At 35.5% G+C, this 21,166-nt stretch overlaps 3 protein-coding genes and 1 long non-coding RNA gene across 12 annotated transcripts; 3 read left to right on the top strand and 1 right to left on the bottom strand.

Moving 5' to 3' along the window:
* Position 1: 1 nt before the first annotated feature.
* Positions 2-2,826, top strand: LOC118043164 (uncharacterized). Of its 5 annotated transcripts, none has more exons than XR_004686590.2 (5): positions 2-621; positions 1,011-1,241; positions 1,335-1,766; positions 2,360-2,519; positions 2,689-2,826. It is a non-coding gene; the product is annotated as an uncharacterized lncRNA (long non-coding RNA). The 5 variants fall into 5 exon arrangements; XR_012170791.1 differs by having other exon boundaries at positions 2-349; positions 488-621; positions 1,011-1,766; XR_004686592.2 differs by having other exon boundaries at positions 145-621; positions 1,152-1,241.
* Positions 2,724-5,713, bottom strand: LOC118043162 (amino acid transporter AVT6C). The gene is made up of 5 exons (XM_035051029.2): positions 5,297-5,713; positions 4,956-5,108; positions 3,629-3,832; positions 3,060-3,525; positions 2,724-2,982 (listed from the first exon to the last, which is right to left on the bottom strand). Exons 1-5 carry the CDS (start codon positions 5,655-5,657, stop codon positions 2,859-2,861), a joined length of 1,308 nt encoding a protein of 435 aa, XP_034906920.1. The 5' UTR covers positions 5,658-5,713; the 3' UTR covers positions 2,724-2,858.
* Positions 5,714-9,398: 3,685 nt separating this feature from the next.
* Positions 9,399-13,071, top strand: LOC118043167 (alpha-soluble NSF attachment protein 2). Its single transcript, XM_035051038.2, has 9 exons — positions 9,399-9,740; positions 10,047-10,096; positions 10,182-10,254; positions 10,526-10,605; positions 10,862-11,013; positions 11,502-11,661; positions 11,747-11,794; positions 12,144-12,224; positions 12,565-13,071. Exons 1-9 carry the CDS (start codon positions 9,599-9,601, stop codon positions 12,643-12,645), a joined length of 867 nt encoding a protein of 288 aa, XP_034906929.1. The 5' UTR covers positions 9,399-9,598; the 3' UTR covers positions 12,646-13,071.
* Positions 13,072-13,454: 383 nt separating this feature from the next.
* On the top strand, positions 13,455-16,880 carry LOC118043166 (uncharacterized). 5 transcript variants are annotated; one of them, XM_035051037.2, is made up of 5 exons: positions 13,455-14,136; positions 14,215-14,281; positions 14,675-14,734; positions 14,874-16,085; positions 16,179-16,880. In XM_035051037.2, exons 4-5 carry the CDS (start codon positions 14,998-15,000, stop codon positions 16,666-16,668), a joined length of 1,578 nt encoding a protein of 525 aa, XP_034906928.1. In that variant the 5' UTR covers positions 13,455-14,136; positions 14,215-14,281; positions 14,675-14,734; positions 14,874-14,997; the 3' UTR covers positions 16,669-16,880. The 5 variants fall into 5 exon arrangements, with proteins under 5 accessions (XP_034906928.1, XP_034906922.1, XP_034906923.1 ...); XM_035051031.2 differs by having other exon boundaries at positions 13,477-14,136; positions 14,874-16,880; XM_035051032.2 differs by having other exon boundaries at positions 13,477-14,136; positions 14,219-14,281; positions 14,874-16,880.
* The last annotated feature ends 4,286 nt before the right edge of the window (positions 16,881-21,166 follow it).

A 21,166-nucleotide genomic window follows, 5' to 3' on the forward strand; every position in this document is an offset into this window, starting at 1 on the left:
ACATCAAGACTCACACATGGTCGATTCTCAATTATATATATGTTGAAGTTTTTTAAAAAAAATAATGCATATATAGTTTTTTTTAATGTACGGGAAAGGCAGAGAACGACGTCGGAGGATATTCACTGGTAATCAAACTTGTAGGCTTTAATTTAACGACAAATAAAATAATTAGACAGGCACCCAAAAAAATTAATTAGACGGTGTCGCTTTGGCACTGAAAGACCGAAAGGAACTGGTTAGAAAGAAGCTCCTCCGTCGACAAAGAAACAAACAAGCACCGAGAGAGGTCTCACCCGCGGTGAGAGCATGATGCACACGTTAGCAGCATCCCAGCTGAAGAATGAATGTAATGCTGCCTTGAAAGTAGAAATGCTCAGTCAAATCAAACAATTTTATTGGTTAAGTATTGTTGCTCTTTCATTTTTTTATTCATACGCAAATCACAGTGTAAGGTCTGCTGCTGCTGCTTCTTCTTGATTTCTAGTTGAAAGAAGGATGAGAATAGTGGAGATGGGTGGGGCTCAACTGCTCAAGAGTTGTTCAACATGTAAGGAGCTGCTAAAGATGACCACACCAGGAAAGCGGATTTGAAAGCTCTAGCTGCCCTCTCACAGCCAGGTTAGATTTAAATGTTTGCATTCATCATTTTGTACTTTATATTCCTTTATTAATGGATTTTAGATGTGGATGAATAGGTCTTCTGTGTACTTTTGATTCAACGTCGTAGCTTGCCAATCGTAAACGCAACTAATTTTCTGTGATTCCAGTTCTCCTGGATAGGAGGATGTGTTGAATTCTCATTAATATCAAATCAGTGATGCTTTTCTCTAGCAATATAATACCTTGATTTACCAATCCATTATTGAAATGATGTACAAAAGCAGGCTGAGCACACAAAATGGAGTTCGTGTTTCCAATACAAGACATGTTTAGAACAATAAAGAATAATGCATGTCTAGATCCATTAGATTTTTCTAATTTCAACTCCTGGTGCTTTGGGTATTTAGGTTCTTTAGGCGTGATGTGATGTGATGGGCTCGATTTACATATTTGAGTATTCAACCTATGGCAACATCCATAAATGTTCATGACAACACAATTGCTGCCAAGAGTTGCTGGAACTTGGTATTTCCGTTTTGAAACTGCAGATGAAGCTGTCAGAGCTTTACACCATGCAGGGGCAATCTCGGTGATTTTGTCCATCCCAGACTCCTCTGATGAAGCAGAAATTGAGACATGTAAGGCTAGCTTGCTGAAGAGATTTCAGGATCTGAGATATGATAATTCGTCTTATAAGTAATCGATTCAGGGCATAACCTTTTCCAATGCAGGCTTGAAGTACAGTCAGGTCAAAAAGTCATCTGACATCTTGGAGAGATTAGGCCTCACAAGTAATGAAAATACAGTGCATCTCTGTTGAATGTTTTTAATGCTATGAATCGTAGGGGATTGTATACCATGAGCTCGTGGAGTGGATTTGTAATAGTTGTCCTGCGCAGTTATAATTGTGCTCGTAAGGCTGTGTTTACATTGAGTAGCTGAGTTTGTGACCCGGATGGTTTGCCAAGCAAGTAGTTAGCACTCAGCACACGTCCACCAATTTTTGTGTGTTGACTGTTCCATCATCATCTATGTGCTCGCCTGAAATGGATGTGTTTGTTGGTGCTGGAGTGGATGGGTGGATGTGGACTGCTGCTCAGTTGGACCTTGATTCTATGGAGAGTTTATTGAAGATACTTCAAACAATTTCGGCTATTTGAATGGTAAAATGGAAATAATGTTATGCTAGCCTTGTTCTTTATCTATTAACTGTGTAGTTCGTGTTTCTTTGCAAGCTTACACAGCAAAATTGTTTCTTGCAAACTACCGTTTGTTGTATGAAATATTTTCGTTCTTTTTTATAATGGTGTATGTATGACTCTGATTCAAGAAAGTTCAATTTATCATCTTACCTACCCTTGGATTTTAGATCCTGGGTCAATGTTTTCTCAAATCCCATACCAAGTGTTGTAATGAATCAAATGAAATAATCCCATAATTTTTTCAAAACTAACAGCAGATCATGTGCGAAGAAGTACATCAAAATTAACCGGTTGACTGCTATCCTCGCCCATGTTCATGACTTTTCCTTTACAAGATCGGTTGCTATGTAACTTAAAATAGTTGTTTGGCCTTGACATGAGCACTCTATAAATTCAAACAAATAGAATTAATTTCTATTTCCTGGATTTGAGCTCTTAATACCAGTTGAGATTCAAACATATGTTGGTTTATGGAGCTCTATTTCAAAATTTTAGCTCCATGAAGATGATTTTAAAAGCAAAAACTAACGTTTCGTGCTGGTATGATTATACAGGTGAATCACAAATTCTCCATGAAGATGACTTCAGTGTGAAAGTTCCAGGAGTGGACTATGCTTCATTGTGGCACTGATTGTAGTCCTCAACGAGGAAGACATGGTTTGATTGTCTCTTGTGAAGTCATTTCTTACCTGTACATCATCATACACATCCATCGTAAGTGGCCAAGTGGTTTTTTTAGTTTCTAATGCTTGTGATTCATGTTTGTTCGCTATATTCCTTGTTTAGACGCAACACCACCGTGATTTAAATACGTTGTTATGTGATTCTAATTTTTGTATAATGCATATGTGATTGTATTTATTTATGATTTGATTTCTACTAGGACTCTTCGCAAGAGAGAATCTGATGCCAGTTCAATATACAAAATTACAACCTAAACTTTCAGAGAAGCTGCTGTTGGATTGTAAGGACATACTACGAGTATGAAGAATACATGTAACAATACAAGCACCTCGACTAGAAAAACACCGGAAAGGGGGGCGGCTATTACTATTACTTGTTTCTAACCATACTATAGATGTTTGTTGACAAGGCAATCGTGCTTGTTGCCACAGCTAGAATTATCATCACTGCTGCCACGATCTTATCTCGTGACGTTGATATACTGTGAACATCCCTGTAATTCATGAGAAGACAAGCAGAACTGTCAAATTTATACTGCAAAATATCAATTTCGGAAGGACAGGGGAGTACCTTAACACGATAGCACCTGGGAAGATGAAGGCAAGACACACTGCTGAGGTTGATCCCATGAACTGAAAGAAGTACCATATATTTGGGATTGCAATTGCTGCCAGGTAAGCGAAAACTAGTAGTGCAAGAGTGAGGGACACGAATCTGATGGAATCTGTCGCTAAAAGAGGCCTCATAGGGAAAAGAAGTTCATCAATGTTTGCCCTCAATGAGAAGTTCAGGAGGGGAAACGCCAGCATGAGGTGAAAGGCGTAGCTAAGTCTGACAGTGTCATTGAGGAATGCACCGATTGCAGTATCAGAACTCTGGTCAAAATTTACAAGTATGTCGGCCACGATTGATTCCCCAAACAAAAGATACCCAAAAATGCCTGTGGTGAAGTAGATGCCAGCACAAAGCAAGAGGGAAATCTTGACTGCTGAAACCATATCAGAAGGTTTCCCGAGCTCGAAACTTATTGGATGAACTGCACACATTCAACGAAGGAACTTGAGAGAAAGAATAAGCAAACAATGCCATGATATATAGTCTTTGACTATATAAATTAAGATACCAAAAAGCATTCTCACCATTAAAATGAAATGTGAAGGCTGTCACAATCACGGGAGCTGCAGTGAAAAGGTCGAAGAAGGAAGTCTTGTTATCCAGATGGGGCAGCAATCTCGGACTTTTGGTTTTCCCTTCAATGAGTGCATAGATTGCCATCACTGAACATATGCCAACAAACACTACTGCGAGGAGGACTGATATAGCTGAACTGAACCTCAATGATTCTGGAAAAACAGGCCAAACAAAGTGAACAAGCGTTATCCACGACTTCTGCTGGTAGCAATTCCCAAAATCCAGCAGTTATATTGCCAGTTTCTTTTTAAAGAAAAATTCTTCTTAAAAGTAAATTGAAAATTTTCTAGGAGAAAAAGATAAGCATGTGGGTAGAACCGTAGAAGCAAGAAACATCACGGACTCCACCGCAAGGAAGATCAAAAGGGAGAGGGAAAAAAAATCACTAGGCGAGCTAGCCTAACAGATAATCTACCATCAAGAAAAGGGCATCCTAAAAATTTATCCATTGAAAAACAAATCAGATCAGGTAGAATCTTCACTTCTCTCTCTTTTCAGAAAAGGAAAAAACATCTATTGCCTTGCTTTCATGTGTCCTTTTGTTTGTCAGCTCCTGTCTGCCACGGTAAGCTCTGAAAGATTTTCCTGAGCATTAAACGATCAATATCTTCCTTGGATTCTCTATTCTATCTACCAACAATTTTTCCAGCTCAACTTAATGCAATCCTGTTCTCTCATCAATCCTGTAATCATGAAAGAATTTCAGACAAATGACCAAGGACCTTGTTCTGCATCTTCTGCTTCCATTAACAAGTTTCAAAATCGAAGATAAAAACTCCTAATTCTAAACGCAGCTTCGCATCTCCATATACCCTCTTATAGAAACTGTCCATGACCTTTAACTGTGGATCTCCACCCAAAGCATATTCATAGCAGGAATTAGCCATCTTTGAGCCTCAGAAGGCATATCGCACCATCCTCCCCTTCTTCTCTACAGATTCAAGAAACATCAATTTCAATCCATTTTCTAGTGGGCATTCTCTTGGAACCATCAGCCCACCATGTTTCTCAGCTTTCCAGTCACTCTCCTTAACTTCAGAGTCTGTAAAAGATCCCTTTCCAGTCTTTTTGGGACACTGAGCATTGTCACACTATTCTCATCATGATCCTCTAATAAACTAATTTTTCTCCAGATGTTCATTCATAATAATGGTGAAATTAAAACTTGAACAGCGTGGATTTAAGATAACTATGTCTGGAATATATCATCAATGCTCTATATGGCTTGGAACAAGAATGAATAAAAATTAAAAGAAAACTGAAAATTAAACTTACCTACACGCCTGAACAAAACCAGAGGAAGCACAACAAGGATAACAACGAAGAGGAGCGCAAAAGCACGGGAATTCCACCAGTGAATTCCAAACCATTCTTGCAACACGCCCAAGTGCATTGACCCATCATGCACATTCCCTGACAGTACATCCCCTGACATAAAAGGGCAGTTAAATTTCATGAACTGATTGAAGGACTGTTCATTCTTCAAATTCAAGTGCAGAAAGCCTAATTAACAGGGTTGATAAACAAATCCCCCAGCGTTGATCACTTCCCTAATTAAAAAAGACATAAAATCCTACAACCAAGTTCCTCGCACGCACGCGCATACATACACTTACCAATGATAATCAAATAAACGATCAAGCACCCAAGATTAGTGATCATGACACATATTTGTACAGTCACGGATCCTACCCTCCCAAAAGCCTCCCTCATGACACCAGCATATGTTGTTGACTCTCCAGAGAGTGTATACCTCAACAAGAACTCCACAGAAATATCCACAAGCCATGCAATGATCATAATCAACACTAAAGCAGGTATTACACCTAGCACCTTAAGTGTGGCAGGTATTGACATAATTCCTGCACCTATTATACTAGTTGACACGTTGAACACTGCTCCGTGTACCGATGCACGCTTCTCCTCCTGCTTCCTTTCCGGCAGAAGCGGAGCATGTATTCCAGTGGCAGGCGACATTCCGGGAGGGAATTTACCGGCTAGAAGGATGTTTTTTTAATAAGTTGTCTTGTTGTTCATAATCAAGTTTAAAACGTGAATATTAAAGGCAAGCTGTGAATAATGTGATGGTTAAATGACCAAAGTGGGGTTGATAGAGGTGGAATATGATTGGTTAGAGTTGGTTAAGATAAGGGTAAGATTGGGATGTGACATGGACATTGGCGCGGAGTTTCTGAGCAGAATAGGACAGGTTGGAATGTGGGGCCATATGATGGGGGAGGATGATCAATGTGGACACAAAACGTGTCAAGATTTAAGTGAATCTGGACCCTAAAACAGGCCATGTGCTTTGGTCCAACGGTAGTGTTTTCCTGTGATACTGCTTTTAGGTCACCTCTCTTGCCTGGCATGCTAAGCTAATAATGCCTTGATACTCTCTCGGGTACAAAGACTAGTCAACGATATTGTCTGAGCTTCTCTGTTTGTTTGTCTAATCCCAAATCAAAACATTTTTTAAAATTAAATTAAATGACAATCTGCTTGAAACGGAGAATGTCTATATAATGTCATGATGAATGCAATCCAACGTGGTGATTTTGTGAGTTTTGAAATATATTAAAATAATATTTTTTAATTTATTTTTAATATTATTATATCAAAATAATTAAAAATTATTTAAAAAAATCAATTTTTTTTAAATATAGTATAATAGCAAAAACAAACAAATCCTATAAAAAAGCAAGTACTGCATCTATTTTACTTTATATAAAAAAAGATGATTTTTATAGATGTAATCATATTTGACTGCAGTGCTTGGGGCCTTGGAGTTCTGGTATCGATCCTAGAGGTTTCAAGACATTGTAGATAAGACTAGACACGTTGCCCTGCGGGTATAACAATAATTTTTTCAATATAAAAATAGCCATGAAAAAAAATTAAGTTCAAAATTATTGGTTAAAATGGTAATTTAAATAATACAAAAAAACAAAACACAATAATAGTAAATAAATTAACTAAAAAACAGTGGGAAAAGGATTAAAAAAAACCATATCCAAACCTATCTAGATTATCAAAAAACTCGATGCTAACATAACTAAAAAAACTAAAATAAAAGAGTCAAACTTCAAATAAAAAAAGAAATCATCATCTTTAAAAAAGATAGAAAAAAACAAATCAATTCCAGACAAACCTTCTAAGCCTTATTTAATCTAAAAAACCTGCAATTTGTTGGATCATGGGCCCAAGTTTAATTAAAAAGCTTAGATATCATTCAATGTAAATTTGAATGATGGAATCGTTGAAAAAACTACTAATAAAAAGATTTGCAAAAAAAAAGGAGCACAAAAAAAAATGGGCTTGAAATATAACAAGAAAAAACTAAATAAAGATGAAATTTGAAAAAAAAAACATTATCCCAAAAAAAGGGAGAAGATGATTAGGATTAAATTTGAAATCAAGGGATGCAATTAAGAAAAAAAATAAATACAAAACCATGCAAAAAAAAAAAAAGCAATTATAAAAATTATGACTAAATTTGACATAAAAATAAAAAAATATTCAGGAATGAAATTATTAAAACCCAATCCATCAACAAAATGATTTTAAAATATCAACTAAAAGAAACATGATCAAATTTGACATGAAATTAAATGAAAATAAATTTATGGGGTGAAATTATAAAAAAAATTCAAAACAAAACAAATAGCAATTCAAAGAAAAAGCACCAAGTTTGAAAACAAATTTAAAAAATCAAATAACTAGGGATGAAATCAAAAACAAAATTCAATTATAAACAACCAATGCAAATAAAAAAGAAATGCAAACAAGAGAAGAGAGATTGAATAAAAAGAAAAAAAAACAATTGAAGGGCTTATTTGATTTTCTACATAGCCTACACGCAAATACGAAAGAAAAAGAAGAAAAAAAAAAGAAAAAATAAAGAACCATTTCCAGTCAAAACGCGTTGAACCATCTTATATGCACCATCAAAGGAAAAAGAAGAAGATTTCGAGACGAATGCAATGATGCCACGAAAGAGCCAATACAACCACCAAGGTCAGCCACACGCGAAGCTCGAAGTCGGCAAAGTGGCTAACACATTGGTAGGTGCTTTAAACATGTCAACAATTTTTTTATTCTTTTTAATTGCTCAATATTGAAAATACCTCTAAGACCAGTTAACAATCACAAAGAAACCATGAGGAAATTACTACAAGCCCTGGAATGCAAGGCTACAAAAAATAGAATGGCATGGGTAATGTTGCAATTTTATTATTCGACTAAACATAAAAATACAAAAATATTTTTATTCAAAAAGCATTGAATTATTTGATTTTAGGGTCACATTCATTATTTTACTAGCTAATAAGATAACCTCACTCAATTCCCAAAAAAAATATTCATGACATGTGAAAAATACCATTCTTCTCTGGATTAAAAGTAAAAAAAAAAAAATTGACCAAGAAACAATATACTAATTACATTATTAAAATGAATAATAAAATATATCTCGGAGGACGGAATATCACCATCAACTTTAGCTTTTTAGCTTTTTGTTAATGTTAAAGGATTTCCATGAGATATCGATCCTAATTTTTTGTGGGATTCCACGGGAGTAAAATACAAGAAACATAAAAAAGATAAAGGTCAATAGAGTCTAGGATCAAAGCTGAGAAAAATGTAATTATACTATTTGATCTAACAGAGGTTTGTATGTATCTATCCAGGTCCCATTATATCGAAACAAGTTAATTTTTTTAAAAGCTTTGAACTTTTTTACAGAGGAAGAACAGAGAGTCTCCATGTAAATATTTTAAACTATATATGTAAATAATATCAAGGTGAATTTTACTAATCTAGTAACTCGTGTATTTTCTCTCGTCTAGTTAATATTACTTATTTATTTATTCCCCTCATAATAGCTAATCTTGTTTCTCACATTTGTTTCTTTGTTTAAACTTTTGTATTAAGATATGTGAAAAAAATTTGACTAAAAGTTATTTTTAAACAATAAAACTATCTGTAAAAAAATTATATAACCAGCCCGACATGCCATGATAATATATATATATATATATATAATATATAATTAATTTAATTTCATTATTGTCTTAAAAAAATGTTTTTAAAATACATATCATTTAAAGTGTTTTTTTTTTAAATAAATACTCTACAATGTATCATTTTTCTTGTAATTTTATTGGTAACATGGTCACCAATACAATATTTTTTAAATAAATACCTTTACAGTGATTTTTTATTGAATCAATATTAATCAAGTATTTTTTTCTGATTTTAAGAGTGAATTAAAAAAAAAAACATTTACTAGAGCATCAATCTTGATATAAGTGATTTGTTCGAAGAGGTCTACGAGTTATTTTGTATAATAATAATAGTTATTTTTTTAAAATAATTTTAGTTTAAAAATATATTAAAATAATATTTTTTAAATTTTAAATTATTTTTAATATTAACACATCAAAATAATTAAATATATATATATATAAAAATAATTTTTCTTTTTAAATCAAAATTTACCACATAATATTTAAACCTGTTTCTCAAACAAATACTTAATCTAGGTACTTGACACTCCCTTTCCACTAAATAAAAAAGTTATATTGGGATTTTAATGGAAATTTAGGTCAATATAGAAATATCGAAACTATAAGGCCTGAAGTGAAACATTTAGAAATCAAGGAGTGAATATGCTATCATAAGTCATAACATATAGAAATCAAAAGGAGTGAATATGCTATCATTTTTTCTCTTTCCTCTTCTCGACAAATATCATTTATCATCATCGTACTCTATTTACTTTGACGATTTTTTTCTTTTCTTTTCGTAATTGTCAAGTCTCCATTTCGATTGACATTTTCCTCACCGTCCACCAAAAAGAAAAAAAAAAAACCCAATACAAAAGAAAAGCGAGAGAGAGAGGTCGCTGAGGAAGTCGAAAAATGGATTTGGTAGCGAAAGGAGACGATCTCGAGAAGAAAGCAGAAAAGAAATTGAACGGTTGGGGTATTTTCGGTTCCAAATATGAAGACGCCGCCGATCTCTTCGACAAAGCTGCCAACAATTTTAAGCTCGCTAAATCCTGTATCCTTTCTATCCCCCTTTTCTCTCTTTTTACATAATAATAAGTGTTAAATTAAATAACTTCTTTTTATTTCTTTAGGATCTCGTTACAACAACTCAGTTTATGATTTATTATTATTATGATTTTTTTTTGGCATTTTGGTTAGCAATGGATATGAATTTGCATTTTTTAGGGTTTTGATTGGATTGCAGTCCAAGTTTATCAATTAAATTGTCACTTAATAAGCATATGAAGTTGGGTGATATCCTCATTTGCGGCAGGCCTGTACGATTGGTTGCTCATTTTTTCTGGCAATTGTGTTTCAGGGGAAAAAGCTGGATCAACGTATGTCAAGCTGGCACAGTGTCATTTGAAGGTGCCTCTTTTTCTGTGATTGAATTAAGCACATTTTATTATATATCACTTTTTTTAAGACATTACTGTTATCTTATGTTTTGTAGTTGGAAAGCAAACATGAAGCTGCCTCAGCATATGTTGATGCTGCTCATTGTTATAAGAAAACATCCACTAGTGGTATGCACCAGTGCTTGCTCTCCGACACAATCATTTAAGTTGATACATGAATCTATTGCAAATACAATTTATGTTAGTGTTGGTTTGTTGGTAGTGTGCCTTTGTTATTTGTGCTTGTCATGGGTTCGTGCATGCAACTGTAAGGATATTAATACTGCTTATTGATCTGTGAAATGAAAAGGGGTTGTAATGTGATGGTCATATCTGTCTTCCCCCAATTTTGTGTTCCCTGTCCATTTTGTCTCATATTTTGGAACTTCTCCTTGCGCAGAGGCAATTTCATGCTTAGTTCAGGCTGTAGACATGTTCTGTGATATAGGAAGGATCAGTATGGCTGCAAGATATCTAAAGGTATACTCTTTGTACCAATGTTGGTTTTGTACTCTTTGTTGTTTTTGTTTTACCCTTTGTACCAGCATTGATAAGTATGTGATTGTTTTAAGTTTTACTGTGTTAATCATTTGCAACATTATCAAGCTTCAAGAATTTGATAACATGCAGCTCTCGGAGTATACTAGGGATACGTTTATAAAGTTGTCATAGGGATCCATGTTGTTCTAATTTCTAATAGATATTCAAGAACCTGGAACTTCCTTTTATTGTGCAGGAAGTTGCTGAGTTGTATGAGTCGGATGCAAATATTGAGAAATCTATGGAATTTTATCACAAGGCCGCTGATTTCTTCCAAAATGAAGACGTAACAACTTCTGCCAACCAATGCAACCAGAAAGTGGCAGAATTTGCTGCTCAGCTAGAACAGTAAGGGTGTCTTTTTCTTTTTTGGTATTGCTTTCTTGTGTTTGAATGCTGTTACATGCATTCGTATAGGTTATATATTTTCTTTCTCTGGCCAAATTGAATGTTGCTGCAGATATTGCTTGGCATGACAAACTTGTAGTAAGCGTTAATAATTGAGAGTAAAGTGATGTCAACTTGTGCACACCACTAAATGATGGAATGCTGGACAGGTTGATTACCTGAGATATGAACAGTCATTCCCATTAAGTATTTACTTTATTCGCATAAAACAACTGTATTTTGCTTTTTGTATTTACATTTGGAAATCTTGACAGTTTTTTACACAACCCATAGCTGATCACATTCTTGCCCCTTGCAATAGACATGGGTTAACTAGTCAAAATGGGCATGATAACAAAAGATAAAAGACCCTGATCATTTCATTTAGCAGGACTGCATGTTAGCATGTTTTTTAGAGATTTGAATAACTTCTCATTGTACTTGTTCAGATACCAGACTTCAATTGACATTTATGAAGAGATAGCCCGGCAATCGCTTAAAAGTAATTTACTGAAATATGGAGTCAAAGGTCATCTTCTTAATGCTGGCATTTGCCATCTCTGCAAAGGTGATGTTGTTGCAATTACCAATGCATTGGAGCGCTATCAGGTCTTAAGTTTGGCTCCCCAATTGCACCTGGATTATTTATCTCACCACTTGGATAGAATCAATAAAATTTGAATTTCTGTTGCAGGAAATGGATCCAACTTTTTCAGGAACTCGTGAATATAAATTGCTAGCGGTATGTTGTGTCCAGCGTGGAGAACTTTTGTTGGTCTTTTAATGTTTCCATTGTAGTAATTTCCTTGGAATTGGTTTTGAATGTCCATAAATATATTGCTTTTCAGTTACAAAACTCTTAGCATTCAATTGATCTTCTGCTTACAGCTTGTTATAATAGTTTGTAAACTATAGACACAGACTCTCATATGCAAATATCCATTTGTGTGTTTTTCCTCACGTTTATGTATGAAATCTGAATGCTTCTAAACCCCCCCCCCCAGTACATCCATTCCCGTCTCTCTTGCTCCCTCTTTTTTTGGTGTAACAATAGAATGCCTATAAGCAAACACATTTTTTTCTGGTGACAGGATATTGCTGCTGCCATTGATGAGGAAGATGTTGCAAAGTTCACTGATGTTATCAAGGAATTTGATAGCATGACACCACTGGTACATTTCTCTTTATAATCCTTTAAGTGCTTTAGATGTCTAAAAAAAATCAATTTTCAGGTTTAGGAGTAAACTTGTATTATATCCGGTGTTGTCAAAGGTGAAAAGCGCTAGAAGGTGTAAAATGCCTGAGGCGCTATGCGCTCGCCGAAAGAAGGCGGCATGCTATAAATAAATAAATAAAAAACATATATGTAATACAAGTTAGATCATTATATTATATAAATCTAAAATATATATGTTCCCAATTAAGATTAGATCATTAGAAAATCTAAAGAAAATATATATCTGGTATCTCAATTTGCTGATGGTGGTGGTCCTTTCCTTAATTGCTGTGCAGGATTCCTGGAAGACGACCCTTCTATTGAGGGTGAAAGAGAAGCTGAAAGCTAAAGAACTAGAGGAGGATGACCTCACCTAAATTTTAAGTTTCAGTCATCCGATCTTTCGGTGAGATGTCTGTTTGCATTTGTTCACAATGTGTTCTATTAGAAGTGTATCTGGTTTGGGTTTTACTTGGAGTGTGTATGCTTGCAATTGTGGACTTGAGTTTGTAGTTGTGATAAATGGTGTTTCTTGCGTCATGTGGTGCCCCCCTCAAACTAAAGGAGAAAGGGATTGGCGGGGGATAAAATCAATCTCTTCAATCAAAACCCACATGGTCTTGCGCATATGGTGGATTAGCAACGAGGGCTGAAGCTGCATTGGCTTCCGTGTAGTTTTTAGTTGTTTCACTCATCTGATCCTGGATGCGAGTGGCTTATTCATTAATCATGATTGTTGAGTTTGTCAATCCCTCTACCCAGCATTTACATGCGATTGCAGAAATAAACTGAGGTTGTCTACATATAGCTGCTTGTTTTGGATTGAATCACCCATCATTACTCTGCTAATATTTCTCCTGTTACATCCGCATGGTTATCTAAAGCTAAATGAACCGAGGAATGCTGTGTTTAACTGGTGTTTTTAATCTGTCGTTAATCAAAACAGCAACTGACGGCAGTTGGATCGGAAAGAGTTCGTGGAGATTTGGAATTTGAAGCCTTGTCTTCGTCTCTACTTGGGTGTTTTTTTAAAAAAATTTGAATTTTATGTTTTTTTTTTTTTAGAATTAATATATTTTTGGTATTTTCATACAATTTTGATATGCTAATAATAAAAATAATTTTTTTAAAAAAATAAAAGAATATATTATTTTAATATCTTTATAAATAAAAAATATTTTTTTAAAAAAATTACACTTCCAAACATTCTCATTAACCAATTAACCAATCAAATATTAATGTGGTATCCATGGAATGGTCTTAAAATACAAGGTCGAAATAGGCGTTGTAGAGTAGAGCTATTAATTAGGTGATCCTGTGATCTAAAACCTTACTAGGGTAGGGTGGGTTGAGATATTATTTCGCACTGTTTCGTACGTGGCTTGGCTAAATTTAATTATATAATGGGTTGACTCGCTATGCAATTAATTTATCTGGACAAAGTAATCGATAGAGTTAACTTAATATTTTTTTTTAAAAAAAAAATTACTTTGAGTTTGCAGACTCACTTAAGTCTTTAAATTAGAATATGCCAGACCTAAGCAGGTAGTTGAGATTTATTGTTTGTATTCGGGAACAAGTGGCAAGAAAATTGATTAAGAAGAGAGAGAAGCTTACAGAACAAGAATCTTTTGATACATGGCACGGATAGATAGGATATGTGCGAAGGCAACCATGCATTGCCCCCCTTATGACGTCAATCTCCCCTTTGCTCCCCTGGAGACATGGTATTGCGTCGCCCTTTCACAGTTTTCTTGCCACAAAACGACATCGTTCAGCATTTCTCTAGGTCAAGCAAAGCAACTCTACCTCACCCACCTGGCCCGGGCAACTATATTCCTTCTTTTCTCCTTAGCAACATAAAAAAGGTACAAATCCATCTGAACAATTGCTAAAAGTCTTATTGTTTCACTTAATCATTGAACTAACCAATCATATTTGGACAGGAAGTGCCATGAAATCATAAGTTTCTTCCAAGCTATGTTCTGCATCAATCAATCAATTCACCTGGTGGTAAGTCTTCGATTTAACTTTTCTTGTTTCTGGGGGTTCTTTAGATTTCCTTTTAATTCTTTTCTTGTTGGTTCTTTATGTTAATGCTTTCGTTCTGATTTGCGTAACTGTTTTAATTTTAGTCGTATCAATTAATTACATTCATTTCTTTATTAATTTCGATGCATCAAATCCTTGGTTGAATTGTCTAATTCAAGTTTCTGTAACAGCCCAATTAACGAAAGGACTGCCCTTTTTTTTTTTAATGCATATCTGATTCTGGGTTTCAAGGATGGGTCATTTCTTGCTTTTGTTACATTTTTTATTTGGGTTTTGATCGTTCTTGCTTGTATGAAATTGACAATCTTTTCTCCACTTTATATGTAAGTTTAATCGTTGCCGATTTGTTGACAGCAAACTTTGATATTGTTCCCCTACGGTCAGCTTCTGAATGCGTAGTTCATTATAGTCCAGGTTAGTGATGTTTGTGCATATGACACATTGTTTTTATACTGTAGAGTTTGCATTTCAGTTGAAAGATCTCTTGCTTCTTGTCATTTCGCACTACCTTTTCAGCTTCAGTTAATGAAATATCTCGTTTTCTGTTGTTTAGGTTTCAAAACTGGACAAAACATAGAGTATTTTGCATATTGGAGTTCCCCCTCTCTGCTTTATACACTCACTGTTTAGGTCACGGCTGTAGCTCTGATTAGCAGGTCAAATTTTGAGAGTGAGAAATGGCTTCAGTTGATAACGGGAACCCCAAAGATGAAATTGAGGAATGTAATGGTACTAAGGCTGGGGGTCAAATTCCTTTTCAGATTTCAGCATCTAGAAGGACACTATTAAGCAATGAAAACTCACAGATGAAGTCCCAAGACAGCTTAATTCCCCTTCCCAGTGGAATAAATTTTCTCAAATTTGGTTCTGCATCTGCCAAATTCAGACAGTTTGCACAGGAAAGAGACGAGTTGTCACGTTCAGTGACTTCTTCAAGTGGCCACGGTTTTCGAGAACGTATCAATGGGGTTTTTGCACGAAAGATTGATTGGGCCTCGCTCATGAAAATGGGCAAAGAATGGATCCGGGACCCAATGAACATGGCCCTTTTTGTGTGGATCGTCTGCGTTGCTATCTCCGGCGCAATTTTGTTCCTGGTCATGACTGGGATGTTGGACCATGCACTACCAAAGAAGTCCCAGAGAGATGTATGGTTTGAAGTCAATAATCAAATTCTAAATGCACTATTTACCCTCATGTGTCTGTATCAACATCCAAAGCGATTTTATCACCTTGTGCTTCTCTGTAGATGGAATCCAAAAGACATCTCTAGACTCAGAAAGATTTATTGCAAGAATGGGACTTATAAGCCCCATGAGTGGGCACATATGATGGTGGTTGTGGCTCTACTCCATCTTAACTGCTTTGCTCAATATGCACTTTGTGGTCTAAATTTAGGATATAGGAGATCAGGGAGACCAGCCTTAGGAGTTGGTGTATGCATTTCTGTTGCAATAGCTGCACCTGCAATTGCTGGTGTATACTCCATTCTTAGCCCTCTTGGGAAGGATTATGAGTCTGAAACAGATGAGGAAGCACAGGTGCAGATTACCACTGGTGAAGGGCCAGGGAAGTTGAGGTCAAAATCATTAGCAAAGAGATATTCATTTGCAATCAGAGATGAACAAAGAATTGCTGAGACTAGACCACAGTGGAGTGGAGGGATACTTGATTTTTGGGATGACATTTCTATAGCGTATTTATCACTTTTCTGCTCTTTTTGTGTCTTTGGGTGGAACATGGAGAGACTCGGTTTTGGGAACATGTATGTTCACATTTTAACTTTTCTCCTCTTTTGCTCGGCTCCTTTCTGGATTTTCAACCTGGCTGCTATTAATATTGATAACGATACTGCCAGGGAAGCGTTAGGTATAACTGGAATTATTCTCTGTGCATTTGGATTACTGTACGGTGGCTTTTGGAGGATTCAAATGAGAAAGAGATTCAATTTGCCAGCTTACACATTTTGTTTTGGTGAACCGGCAGTTTCTGATTGCACTTTGTGGCTATGTTGTTACTGGTGCTCTCTTGCTCAGGAAGTCCGAACTGGGAATTCTTACGATATTGTGGAAGATAAATTATGTCAGAAGCAAATGGACAGTAGTAACCAGATGCCACATTCACCTTTCTCCGGCAAAGATGGTTCAAACCCAAGTTCTCCACTTGGCGACAACTCTAGCCCATCCAGTGTTATGCTAACTAATTCTCCAAGTCCAAGCATAATTTCAAAGGGGCATGTGATTCCTGGTAAGCACCTTCCTATGGTGAAAGAAGAGCCTTCCAGAGGAGGTAAGGATGAGACTATGACTCCTCCTGCTCGATCATTGATAGAAAGAGAAGCCAGTTAGCTGGAAAAGAAAATATATATCATTTTTATTTTGTAATTAGTCGACGATGAATTAGTTGTGAAAACTATTGCATGTATTCTGGGTGTAATGCGTGAAATTCAACTGAAATCCCTCTCTTTTTTTCCATGCTGTTTTGCCTCGTTAAAGGTGTTGATTCTGAACACCGTTATTTTTCATATGGCATTAAAATCTTGTCCATAGTTTGAGTTAAATTTGAAGAAAATATTTTCCATAAGCAATTATTTCCGGATAGCAACAGTATAGAAAGTGGTGCTTAGGCTCTTTGCAATGAAATGATATCTGTGTGCTTCATTTGATTGTAACTTTCTATGTTCTTATAACGGGATTCCGTGACCCAACATCTTTTCCTTGGTGAGTTGCTTGTCCGTACTTTGGCTGCTTAATTTGTTTGCTGTCTGCTTCCCGGGTTTTTGTTAGATTTCACTACAGGGATTTGGAAACAGAAGTAGATTGGTGCATCTAGTTTGATTGTACGAGTGAGGGTGGTGAAAGAAGACGAGTATCGGCACATATTCATGGCATCTGGCTCCAATTTGTGAAACCTTATCAACCTAGTTCGTTTATATTTGATAAATTAGTTTTCCTTTCAGGAAAACAAAACATAGAGACAGAAGAGAATGCATGCCACTGTGGATAAGAGTATCTGAGCGAATAAAAAAAACACTTGAATCTTCCGACAAGTGAAGGTATCAATCATGCTATGCAAGTTAAAACATCACTTATGGGAGCCCTTTTGTTCGGCCTCGCTCAATCCCCTTTCTGTAAAACTGAGACCGTTTTATGTTCCTCATACACCTGATTTATATGCGTTTTTTGTTTTGTGATTCACTTTCTAATTCTTTCTATTTTTTTGTTGGGTTGTTTTAGATTGTTTTTATTATTATTGTTCAAGGAAAGTATAGTAGCTGACACCATTTAGTTCAAGTTTCTGGTTAATTGACAAGGCATTACGATCCTGTTGCACCAAATTCTCTTATGCACAGAACTTCGAATTAGACGATGTTACACTGTTATTCTGCTTAATTTGGAATATGAGTTTGATTAATCTCTATTATCCTGATGGTGTTCCTCAGTTGACATGCTTAAAAAAAAGGGTTAGATTTGCCTTAATTGCATTGCTTCACCCACCCCGAATATTTCCGAAACGATACTTGCTTTTGTTTTAGATTACAGAAGAGATGTTTAACGTCGGGGGTCTTAATAGTAATTTACGAACTGAAATTTGTTGTTGGTACACTGGGAGAAATGGAAAGTCCTCGACCCTGGACACTGATGCCCGTGTGATTACCTGTTTGAGACTGCATGCATGTTGGTTAAGTCATACTCTTTCCGTCACAAAGAGATTTTAGATTGTCCTACTTTCTATTTTTATTTATCCTAAAATAATTATCTGATCAAAATACTTTAATTATTTATTTTACTATAATACCCTAATTAGAGTTCGTTTACATAGAATCTACAATCAAAAAGTGGTATTTTAAGAGTATGGATAAACAATGGTGACATGATATTTATATTTTTAATGCATGTGAAAAGTAAAATATGATAATCTTTTAGAGAGAGAGTATTGATTATTAGGAGATATTTCATGTTAGCTAGTCCTTTGCTTCAACCAGGTTATGTCTCTTCATGAGGGCATACGCATGCACACACACGGAGATGCAGAGAGAGAGTAGTTACTTTGTCGTATAATCACAGGGATCATTCAATTATTGGTGTTGGCTTCAATTGTTCGCATGTTCCACGAGTTAGGTCTGCTGTTTGATTAGGTATTGATAGATCTGTATCTCACAGAGGTCACAATCGCGGCCAGCATTTCAAGCTGTCAATTTATCTGCCTACAATGGGGCGTGCTAAACTGCATTATGAACCTGCGACACCGTCATGGCCGAGAGTTCACTGTTCGCTTTATCATCGATGGCTGTGCACCTGTAAGACCACCTTTTTCGTGGAGTTGTAGTGCATGCACATAGAACCGAGCTCATACTGCATAATCCTATTACATAATTCTGCTGTGAGTATTCACGATGTCATGTCTGTGTGATTATCATGGGTCGATTTCTATGCTTCAGGACCTTGTTCTGTGTAGCTACTAGCTAGGAATTGATCTCTCTTATCATTCTACAGAGTACAGACCAATGTGGTACCCCTGGTGCCATTATCGGTAGTGCCTTGACATTATGTGAAGAGAAGAGGAAAAGTTCGGTGCCAAAGCTTCCTATTAACATAGTAATTATGAAGTAAGAAAGATGGTGTCGTAGTGGTCAGATGAAATTCAAGCTGAAAGGGGTTAAGGGGATGCCGAATTCAATATGAAGTGGATGATTGTGTTTTCAAATCTCCCTCTCGACAGATAGTGGACTCCATGTAATGCCACTCTCCGAGGAAAAGGCATGCCACTTGGAGAAATGTTGATGCATTCGAAGATAATTCTATGGAGAATGACTTTGTGACAAAAATTTTAAATTCCAAGATGAAATCACCTACAGTTAATTTCGGAAGGGTGATTGAAAAAAGAAAGACAGTATTTGAATCAAGAACCCTGCTGTTTAATAGGATATTATGCTATTTTTGTTTGATTCACCCTATGAATGCATAAGCAGGCAGTAATGAAAAAATTACCAAAGCCTGCACTTGTCCTTGTTCCAGGCTTTTTCATATTTTACACTTCTTTTTTTTTTTTTCGCTTTTGATTTTTGCTGTGTTGGTTTTGTAATGGTTTGTTTTGGTGTTTCAAATGTGATTTTTTAAATAAATAAAATAAAATTAAGCAGGCAATGTGATTTTTTTTTTACTTTTAAAAATCTATTTAAAAGCGTGTAAAACGGACAAGACGAAAAGTCATCTAAGAGGGAAATGTTATTATAATTATAATTGTCAAGACTTATTTATTTATTTTTACTAGAATCATCTTCCGTATTTTTCCTAGTCTTGTGAAAATTATAATGATTTTATATTATTTAAAGTATCAACTAAATAACCTTTTCAAATAAAAAAATAAGTTTCTTAATGATTGTATAGACAATCAAACAGAGAAAAAAGAAGAAGATAGACACTTGAATATTTAATTCGAAAGAAACTACAAAGATTATGCACACTTGATAAACATGTCATTATGCTACGTGTCAATCTAATCTAACGATCATGTTAGCGTAAAATAGACGGAACTTAACAGCAACACTTAAATCAGTAAAAATTAAAAATATAAGCAATTGAATAACAAATATAAAAATAGAAACAATTAAAAATTCCATGAACTAAAAATACCACCAAGCCGTTGAAATTTATTGAGAAATAAATGGCTACAGGAAGAGCACTAGGAGTTGAAATTCCAAAAGCACGAGGGCAGTGATAGATTGGGAGGGGTAGCTGCCTGCTACCCTATGGGTAATCAATAGGTAGGTAAAAATGAGGTGAGCAAAATCTTCAAGTCAAAAAGAAGTTGAATGTCCAAATGCCAGCTAGCATAAAAGTTGATTCAATCTCCGTGGGAGGCCGGCCGGGGCCTAGCCAGAGTCACACCGACCTGTATTTTCTCTAATAAAAGTCTCCTCTTCTAGCTATGGTCAGAACCTATTGTAACAAGAAGGTGAATTCTTTTAACCATCTAGGTGGTGGCACAAGGATAAGAACTTTGGGATCAAGAAATTTATTTTTCTCTTGGTTTTAGATTTGAGCCTTAGGTTGCTCATATGATGGCTACTGGAGGCTTACATGGTCATTAACTTTAGGGCCCGTGAGATTAGTCGAGGTACACGCAAGCTAGCATGGACACCCCCGTTAAACTAAAAAAAAAGAAGGTGAATCCTATAGATTTGAAGAGATTTGGTTTTTAAAAATTATTTTAAATTTTATATATTTTAGAGTTATTGAAGGTTTATATAATTATTAATTTTAAAATATATAAAATTAATCGAGATTCACACAAATAAACATGAAAATCCATATAAAAAAAAAAATAGAGACCATGAATTATGACGTCTTCATTCACTTCCATCTGCCCTTGTGGTGCCTCTTTCCTTTTCTTCTACCGATCCTTTCCTCTTAAATTCCTGCTCGATGCACGTTTACTGGTGGATGTAAGTTTTTTTGGTTTTCATGGCTACCTAGGATCTAAGCCCTTGACAATCGAACAAACATTACCAATCAGACTAGTGCCTGTTTGGCATTGCGGCCAAACCGGCTTTTCAAAAAAATTCAATTTTTTTTTTTTTTTGCTAAAATTGAGTGCGGTTTGTATTTTTTGGATCGTTTTGATGTGCTGATGTCAAAAATGATTTTTAAAAAATGAAAAAACATTATTGGCATGCTTTTCGGCACGAAAAGCTATTTAAAAAGCAACCGCTACCACACTCCCAAACACCCTCTAAACTTCCAGGACTACCCTCGAATAAATTTATTCTTGGATAAAATCAAGATATGAAAAATCAGCGCATTTTTCCCAGTAAATCCAATAAAAAAGCGAAACCAGTTCGTT

The sequence above is a fragment of the Populus alba genome, chromosome 10, assembly GCF_005239225.2.
Source record: "Populus alba chromosome 10, ASM523922v2, whole genome shotgun sequence".
Classification (NCBI taxonomy): Eukaryota; Viridiplantae; Streptophyta; class Magnoliopsida; order Malpighiales; family Salicaceae; genus Populus; species Populus alba.

Bases quoted from the DNA above. Each gene is read 5' to 3' on its own strand.
- LOC118043162 (XM_035051029.2), bottom strand. From the start codon at position 5,657: ATGTCGCCTGCCACTGGAATACATGCTCCGCTTCTGCCGGAAAGGAAG. The intron at 5,109-5,296 runs GTAAGTGTATGT...CTTTTATGTCAG, and splicing joins CGTTTATTTGATTATCATTG to GGGATGTACTGTCAGGGAAT. The intron at 2,983-3,059 runs GTACTCCCCTGT...CATGAATTACAG, and splicing joins CCAGGTGCTATCGTGTTAAG to GGATGTTCACAGTATATCAA.
- LOC118043167 (XM_035051038.2), top strand. From the start codon at position 9,599: ATGGATTTGGTAGCGAAAGGAGACGATCTCGAGAAGAAAGCAGAAAAG. The intron at 9,741-10,046 runs GTATCCTTTCTA...ATTGTGTTTCAG, and splicing joins TTTTAAGCTCGCTAAATCCT to GGGAAAAAGCTGGATCAACG. The intron at 11,014-11,501 runs GTAAGGGTGTCT...GTACTTGTTCAG, and splicing joins TTTGCTGCTCAGCTAGAACA to ATACCAGACTTCAATTGACA.
- LOC118043166 (XM_035051031.2), top strand. From the start codon at position 14,998: ATGGCTTCAGTTGATAACGGGAACCCCAAAGATGAAATTGAGGAATGT.